General features: G+C 50.7%; 1 protein-coding gene across 2 annotated transcripts in view; it reads left to right on the forward strand.

Moving 5' to 3' along the window:
- Positions 1 to 7645, forward strand: part of Ppp1r16b (protein phosphatase 1 regulatory subunit 16B) — a 93714-nt gene extending 86069 nt beyond the window's left edge. The window contains exons 8-11 of one of the 2 annotated variants that reach the window (XM_051143695.1): positions 385 to 460; positions 1572 to 1701; positions 1794 to 1962; positions 6754 to 7645. In XM_051143695.1, the coding sequence (XP_050999652.1) occupies positions 385 to 460; positions 1572 to 1701; positions 1794 to 1962; positions 6754 to 7263 (885 nt within the window). In that variant the 3' untranslated portion in view covers positions 7264 to 7645. The remainder of the gene's footprint in view (positions 1 to 384; positions 461 to 1571; positions 1702 to 1793; positions 1963 to 6753) is intronic. The other variant, XM_051143696.1, reaches the window with a different exon arrangement.
- The last annotated feature ends 1556 nt before the right edge of the window (positions 7646 to 9201 follow it).

Raw genomic sequence — 9201 nt, forward strand, 5'->3', positions numbered from 1 at the left:
TCCTAACATGATGAGAGTCAAACTTGTCCAGTAGGAAATCCCCTTGCTTCTGCTTTGCACGGTTTCTCTAGCGTGTTTTCTTAGATCCCTTTGCAGCCTGTGTGGCCACTCATAGATACCCAACAGCTGTGGACTTACAACTAGCTCCTCCTCCTGCTTCTCCTCTTTGTAGTAACCCAGACAGGCAGGCAGGGAGGAGGCACCAAACCCATAACATCTGACAGGGCTCTCTCATGGCTCCAGGGTACTGGGTTTCCCCTTAGCAATCAACTTTCCTCCACCATTCTTTGGGTCCCATCCTAAGAGGTCATGAGTACTCTCTCCAACTCCTAGGCTTCCTGGGTCCTGGGTCTGGAAAACATGAACTTCTTCCCTGTGTTGCAGATGCCAATGGCAGAGCTGCTGGTGTCCCATGGAGCTAGTCTCAGTGCCAGAACATCCATGGATGAGATGCCAATAGGTAAGACAGCTTCATACTTTGTATGTACATACTCATTCAATTTTTTTTTATGATGAGTAGATGGATGATGGAACATATGGCTGTATACTGAAGGTAAGTAGGTACGTAGAGATAGATAAATAGATAGATACCGGACAGACGGACAGACAGACGAATAGGTAGATGGAAGGTAAATAGGTACATAGAGATAGATAGACAGACAGACAGACAGACAGACATATAGATAGATGGATAGATGACTGGGTAGATGGATGAGTAGGGTAGACAGGTCATGTGACGTGGGATATAATGAAGGATGAACGTGTAGATGGATGGATAGTTAAGTAGATAGGTGGGCTGGGGATGAGCCTATGGACCGATGACCTGGTTAGCCAGTAGGTGGACAGGTCGATAGAGAGGTTAGGTGCATTGACTAGCGGGGCTAAAGGGATTTCTCAGCATCATTACTTCATTTCCTGCTTGAGGGATCTGCTTGTTACCCTCAAAGCTCATATCAGGGAGACTTGATGACTCTCCCAGAGACCATCAAGGCTATGTGTCCTAGTTTGCTTTTCTGTTGCTGTGATAAAAACACTGACCAAAAGCAACCTGGGAAGGGAAAGGTTTACTTGGCTTACACCTCCTCATCCCAGTCCATCATTGAGGAAACCCGAGGCAGGAGCTCAAGGAGAGGCCATGGAGGAATGAATACTGCTTACTGGCTTGCTCCTATGTCTTGTTCTCCCTGCTTTGTTATATAACCCAGGCCCACATGCCCACAGTGGCCCGGCCCCTCCCACACCAATAATTATCAAGAAAATGCCCACATACTTGTGCTCAGGACAGTCTGATGGAGGCAGCCCCTCAGTTGAGATTCCCTCTTCCGGAACATTGCCTGGGTTTGTGTCAAGTTGACAAAATCTCCCAGCATGATGTGAGTCCCTTAGCTGGGAACTTCAAGAGTTGGGGGCCCAGGTCTTCCATCCCCCCACTTCCCTAAGGAAATAAGTGGGAGGTTGCTTTCTCCCTTCCCTCTGTGCCCCCAGAAAATCCTCAGAGCTTCCGGTGGGTTTGCATGGTGGCTCCTGTGGTACGGAGTTGCCTTCTGCAACTGACCACTGCACTCTTTCAGATCTGTGTGAGGAGGAGGAGTTCAAGGTTCTGCTGTTGGAGCTTAAACACAAGCACGATGTGATCATGAAGTCCCAGCTGAGGCACAAATCGTCCCTGAGCCGGAGGACATCCAGTGCAGGCAGCCGTGGGTGAGTGGTACAAGGCAGCCAGGGGCCCCTTCCTGTGCCTCCCTGTGGCTCCTGGACACAGTTTCCCAGGAAACCTCCTCTTTCCCCCTCAGGAAGGTGGTGCGTCGAGCCAGCCTGTCAGACAGAACCAACCTGTACCGCAAAGAGTATGAGGGAGAGGCCATCTTGTGGCAACAGCGGAGTGCAGCCGAGGACCAGCGTACTTCCACCTACAATGGAGACATCAGGGAGACCAGGACAGACCAGGAGAACAAGGACCCGGTGAGGGACCTCCTGCCTGCCTCCGTGTCGGCCTGCTACCTTGGGAAGAGAACAGGGCCCATCTTTATCTGAGAGCCACTGAGGGGAGATAGCTGGGCAGTGTGCTTCAACAGCTGGCTCCTGTCTAGTGGTCGTGGCTAATGGTGGGCAAGCGGAGACCAGGTGTATTAGTCACAGCTGGACCTTTTCACATGACAGGGCTTCATAAGTGGCAGGGACCGAGTGACTGCCCTAGGCCTGCTTTCTCCCTAACAGACCTGGTTCTGAAGTCGTCGTCCCCCCCTGCCCCCCCCCTCCCCGCCAAAGAGAGGCTTAGCAGGACAGTTACCCTAGCAGCTAAGGGTTAAAACCTTCTTTTGTGAGGACAGCTGGTTGAAGGAGATGTTCTGGAAAATGTGGGAGGGCTCTGGGACGGTCTCTGAGGAGCTACTCCCGCAGCAGCCAGTGGTCCTGGGTTCTGGGTGTTCTTGGAAGATGCTGTGTGATCTTTCTCTTCAGCTATGGTATCAGAGGTCAAGCTGGGGGCTTAAAATGGTGGACGCATGGGTCTGAAGTCTAGACGTCTAAAATGAAGATGCTGACAGGCCTGGTTACTCTCGGTGCTTCTAAAGGGGAGGTCCGTGCCAGCTTCTGGTGGTGGCTCGGGCGTCCCTTCGCTTTTTGCGTGGATTTGAACTCTGCTTCTGTCTTCACAAGCCTTCTTCTTCCTTGTGTCTGTGTGCACCTCTGCTTTCTTTTTGTTTAAAACATATTTGTGTGTATAGTGTATTTACAGGTTTGTGAATATACATATGGATCGCCTGTGCATGTGGAGGCCAGATAGCCCTCAGTCACTCTCCACAGTCTCTTTTGAGACTGGGTCTCTCAGTGAACCCAGTGCTCACCAGTGAGCTAGACTGGCTGGCCAGTGAGCTCCAGAGGTCCACTGATTTCTGCTCACTCTGCCTTAGGGTTGCAGACATGAACAGCCACACTCAGCTTTTTTAGTGATGCCAGGAGTCCAAACTCAGGTCTTACTCAACTCATGTGGCAAGCTTTTTACCAACCTACCCATCTTCTTGGCCTCTTTGTTTTCTTATAAGGCCAGGTGTCAGATTGGCTCCCATCCTAATCCAATATCATCTCATAATAGTTTTTTTTTCCAAGCCAACTAATTGTACGTGTTCACTGCTTGCATTTGAAGCGCTCCTCAGTGACCCCTTTGCTCTGATTCTCTTCCATAGTCCCTAACTACAACATAACTACTTAACAACTGCCGACCAGCTCACGGCACTTCCCTTGTGGATCAGTTTTGCCTAGGCTTGCCCATTCCTCTAGTTTCTTCTTGTCATCAGCCTTAATTAGGTTGATTTGGTGCTCGGCACAAGTACCAAAACATGCTTCCATGTGTAAGGGCATCGCAGATGGGTGTAGGCACACAAAAATGGACTGGGCACTCGTCCAAGGCTCTAGCAGCTTCCTGAATTCCACGGGTTGGGCTACTGTGGGTGAGAGGGAGAGGTCTTCAGCAGCACCTCGAGTGTTGACCTCTATTCCACCTCCAGCCAGGAACATCTTCCCTGGCCGTAGTGAGGGGTTAGGGGTGAGGCTGAATTTTGAACTCACAAAGCATCCCCCTCCCCCAACAGCAGCAGGGAAAGAGCCCTTGCCTGAATTTAGTGACTGTTGCAAAAAGAATCACTGGACTCAGGCACCGAGTATGTACTACTTTTTTCTCTCAACAACAGACCTTGAGATGTGAAGCAGTTTTACGTTTATAGAGAAGTAAGTGGAGTGCTTTGGGAGATGTCAAGTGTTTGCCATGCAAACAGGAGGACATGACTGTGGATCCCTAGCACACTCATGAAAAAAAAAAAAAAAAAGAAGCAAACCAGGTGTGGTGGTACATATCTTTGACCCCAGCACTAAGAAGGAAAGTAGCGGCAGGTGGATCTCAGTGAGTGCAAGGCCAGCCTGGTCTATATAGTGAGATACAGGATAGCCGTGGTGAAACCCTGTCTCCAAAAAAAAAAGTCAGACTCAATGGTATACACATCTATAATATCGATGCCTGGGACACAGAGACAGGAGAACCCCTGGGGCTTTACACATAACACACACACACACACACACACTCGCTGACATGCACACACGCACACATGCACAGGTGCGCACACACGCACACATGCACAGGTGCACACACACACCCAGGCACATGCATGTATACCTACAAATACCAAGCACACACACACACACACATATACACACACACACACTCACTGACATGCACACACGCACACATGCACAGGTGCGCACACACGCACACATGCACAGGTGCACACGCACACCCAGGCACATGCATGTATACCTACAAATACCAAGCACACACACACACACACATATACACACACACACACTCACTGACATGCACACACGCACACATGCACAGGTGCGCACACACGCACACATGCACAGGTGCACACACACACACCCAGGCACATGCATGTATACCTACAAATACCAAACACACACACACACACACACACACACATACACACACACACTCGCTGGCATGCACACATGCACAGGTGCACATACATGCACACACACACACACACAGAGGCATATGCACATGCACCTATACATATCAAGCACACATACACACACAAACTTAAATAGGTGGAAAATTGCCCTCAGATTCTATTTCATTGCCATTTGCGTACTGCATGTGCTGTTGCAGCTGAGCCAGGACTGACGTACACATCACACCCGACTTCACCCTGTGTTGCACTATCTGTGAACTCCACCTTTATAGTATCACGCAGCATGCTTTCGCTGTCCCACCTGAGCCCATTCGTGACATGCACATGCTGTACACGAGTGCAAATGGGAATGAAATAGAATTTGAGGACAACTTTGGTTTTTTAGATTTTTTTTTTTTTTTTTTTTTTTTTTGAGACAGGGTTTGTCTGTATAGCGTTGGCTGTCCTAGACCAGGCTGGCCTCGAACTCACAGAGATCCGCCTGCCTCTGCCTCCCCAAGAGCAGAGATTATAGTTGTGCACCACCGTGCTTGGCCCGAGGGCACCTTTCTACCTATTTAATTGTGCATGGTGCATGTGGTGTGTGTGTGTGTGTGTGTGTATGTATGTGCATGTGCATGCATGTGTGCGTGTGCATGTGTGTGTGTGTAATGATCTTATGCTACCAGAATTTTGCCTTTTTCAGAAGGTCATGTAGTTGGAACTGTTTAATCTGTAGTCTTTTAAAGTGGCATTACCTGCAGTTGTTCAGTTGTTGCCCAGTGTTCATGGGGGCTTGATTTCAGGACCTAGCTTCCCTCAGACACCAAACTGCAGATGCTCAAGTCCCTGTGTAAAATGAGGCCGTGTCTACGTAGAGTCTACACACATTTTCCTGTTGCTTTTAACAGACTTGTATCACCTAGTGCCATGGGAAGGCTGAGAAGGAAGGAAGTCTATTCATAGAAACAGTTCTCTGTGTGAAATTCTCTCTCTCTCTCTCTCTCTCTCTCTCTCTCTCTCTCTCTCTCTCTCTCTCTCTCTCTCTCTCTCTCTCTTTCTGGTGTGTGTGTGTGTGTGTGTGTGTGTGTACAGGGCTTTGCTCTGTCACACAAGACTTGGTCCCATGATCCTCCTGCGTTAGCCTTCTAAGTGCTGGGATTACAGGTGTGGGCCACTATGCCTGAGCTACCTTTCCAATCCTTCAAATTGATTCTTTTATATTTGGGAAATTATTCTCTTGTCTTATGTGTCATGAATGATTTCCCAGGTTTTTTTTTAAATATGTGTCTCGTGATTTTGTTCACGGTGACTTTGCAGTTGCATCTTTGCTAGTGTCCGCTGTTTCTGCTTGCTGTTATAGTTTCTTGTTATGTGCTTGCTGTTTTAGCTCCTTTTCAAGCTCTTATTATCCAGAGACCATTGAAATGTGTAGGTGTGAGGCTCTATCAGGTGAAGGGTTCCAAGTGACTCGGCGGCGGCGGCCGGGGGGTGGGGATGATAACTAAAATTGGCTTACACAAAAAAGGAATTTGTTGGCTCAGCTAACTGAAAAGATCTGGGCCTAGCGGGAACTGAAAGTTCAGAATACACCATAAAGTCAGTTTGCCTGTGTCCAGTCTTCCTTGATGCCAGCCCCTCTCTCTCTCTGTTTCTCTCTGTCTCTGTCTCTCTGTCTCTGTCTCTCTCTGTCTCTCTCTCTCTCTCTGTCTCTCTCTCTCTCTCTCTCTCTCTCTCTCTCTCTCTTTGGTTTTTCGAGACAGGGTTTCTCTGGGTAGCCTTGGCTGTTCTGGAGTCACTTTGTAGACCAGGCTGGCCTCGAACTCACAGCGACCCGCCTGCCCTCTGCCTCCCGATTCTGGGATTAAAGGCGTGCGCCACCACGCCCAGCTCCAGCTTCTCTTGCAAACCGAGAAAGCACCTTGGACCCTGCTTCCCACAGCTTACAGCATCTTTACCAATTGCAGTTCTTTCGGAAACATCCAGTTACTCTAGCAAAAGTCTCCGCATTGAGGTTCACTGATTCCATTTCCACTAGCTCGTCCCAGGACATCAGCAATAAAATATGCTCATTAGCCATGGCTGGAGTCACACTTCAGGCCTGGGGTTGGAGTGGGCATTGGTCTGACCTACCAGAACATAGGCCTGGACACCCCAAAGCTACATGGGGGTAAAGTAACATAGAGGATGGGGTTCAGCACTCAAGTCCCTCAGCAGACGTGCGGGTGGCTGGTGGGTACAGACGCTGTAGCTGAGAGGTGATTACTGATGCTGTCCTCCCCTCCCTCAGAACCCCAGGCTGGAGAAGCCTGTGCTGCTCTCAGAATTCTCTACCAAGATCTCACGGGGAGAAGTGGATGGGCCTGTGGAGAATGGCCTCCGGGCGCCTGTCAGCACCTACCAGTACGCGCTGGCCAACGGGGACATATGGAAGATGCACGAGATGCCTGATTACAGCATGGCCTACGGCAACCCCGGTGTGGCCGATGTCCCCCCACCCTGGGGTGGCTTCAAGGAGCAGAGCCCCCAAACGCTCCTGGAGCTGAAGAGGCAGAGGGCCGCCGCCAAGCTGCTCAGCCATCCATTTTTAAGCACGCATCTGGGCAGCAGCGTGGCCAGGTCAGGGGAGAGCAGCAGTGAAGGCAAGGCCCCTTTGATCGGAGGCAGAACTTCCCCCTACAGCAGCAACGGGACCTCAGTGTATTACACGGTCACCAGCGGGGACCCCCCGCTCTTGAAGTTCAAGGCCCCCATGGAGGAGATGGAGGAGAAGGTCCACGGCTGCTGCCGGATCTCCTAGTGTCTGTGAGCTGGAAGAGATGGCTGCCTCAGAGAGAGGCCCCTGGAATCCAAGCCAGTCCAACAGCCCTGGCTGGGGAGGTGTCAGAGGGCAGCCGGGGAGAGGTGGGATCTGCTTTCCAGAGGAATGTTGACCTCACCTCATGCCCGGCTGCCCATAGCATTTCTGCTCCCCTCTGTGCTGCTTTCTTGCCTCCAAGCCTGCATCCGAAGCATAGCAGCCCCGACTCACTCTGCAATCTGTTTCGGGGAGGGTGGGCCTGAGAATCTCAGTTCTGTACTTGGTAAAGGCTTCTTCATACCAGGGCTAACACACTCAGCCCTTCACACACACACACACACACACACACACACACACACACACACACACACACACACACACATCCCACATACATGCAGACCAGGCTGAGAATGTGTGGGTTATTTCCAGAATCTTGGCATCACTGCCAATTGGCTTCCACACTGGGGAGAGGCCTGCTCAGCCGAGACCCACAGTTCTGCTTAGAATCATACCAGGCTGGGTCATCACCCGCACTTAGCAGGGACAGGAAGTCCTCTGTGCTAGGGGGAGGCGGGAATCAATATGGTTGAGATCAGTGGGCCCAGGCCTGCTCCCCACATGTCAGTAGGAAGGTGGATGAGTGTTCAAGGGTGGAGCTGGGAAGCCGGGCCATCCACTCTTAGAAGAAACCAAATCTTGTTTTGGTCTTCCATGGAAGCACCAGAGTTGGATAGGATGCAACACACTGGTATTCTCCAGACTGCATTTGGTTAAAGCATTCTTTGAGGCTGCAACATTCCAGGTGGGAGGTAACTGAATTTGCCTTTTCCCAAGATAGCGTCACAGTTGGGGTTTTATTGTCTGGTGTTTGAAAAATGAATTTCATCAGGGGCTTCTGTGAGGGGCCTCCCAGGGGAAAGGTGAGTGCATTGCTGAGAAGACCGTGGCTAACAGTGCTATAACACAGCATCCTAGCTGATCTTTGTGGTTTTCAGGCTGTTTTGGTCCAGCCCAACTCAGCCTGTCCCTCTCACATTGAGCAGCCGAGGCTTGCCTGCACCCCAACCCTCCGGCTTTACACAGTTCAGTATGCAGAGTGAAAGCTCAGCCTCACACTCACCTAAGCTTTGCCTTTTTGGTAATGTGATGTCAGACCTCCCGCCAGGAGGTCTCCAAGCTCTCAGCCTGCTCTTACTGGAGTGGTAGGGCCCAAAGCTGCAAACTGAGGTGCCCGTGGCCATGGTGGCATCACTGGAGTTGGCTCTCACTCCAGCTGTACAGCTTTGCTGCCCTAGTCTTCCTGATGCTGGAGAAGGAAGCCCACAGCACATTCCCATCACAATCTACCACCACTCCCATTGAAACTGTACCCCATACTCTGGGTGCAGCGCACTGGTGGGACTAGCGAGCTACAAGTTTGTCCCTTGCTTTGTTCTCCTCTTGTTTGTCCTCAAACTACCTCTTAGAGCTCTGAGAGGGTCCCTAAGCCTAGATTTGGATGTAGGGTACAGATACTCACTTCTTCATGGCCCCTGGTGCCGCTCCCTTAGTAGTTAGTCTCTCCGTTTATCGGTCTCTGTCCCTACTGTGGCCTTGGGACCTCAGTAGACTAGAGATGAGTGACGACCTAACTAGGTGGGGACGGATGCTTAATCAGGACCAGGAGTGTGGCCCAGAGAGCACCCTGGAGGCTGATGGATGCAGAAGGAGATGCACAACATTAGGTCAGCCCTACCCCAACTCCAGAACTAATGTAATCTGGCATGGTGGGGGTGGGGCAGCACAGGAGACCAAAGATGGTTTCTTGCATCCCTGGGGCTTCAGCTAGGCTCTGCAGCCCATGGCTGAAAGAGGAGATGATCAAAACACATACCTGTGGCTTTCAACTGTTACCTAGCTCTGCCAGACACTGAAATGCCTCTTGAGATAACTTTAGCC

This window comes from Acomys russatus, chromosome 4 (assembly GCF_903995435.1).
Source record: "Acomys russatus chromosome 4, mAcoRus1.1, whole genome shotgun sequence".
Lineage (NCBI taxonomy): Eukaryota > Metazoa > Chordata > Mammalia > Rodentia > Muridae > Acomys > Acomys russatus.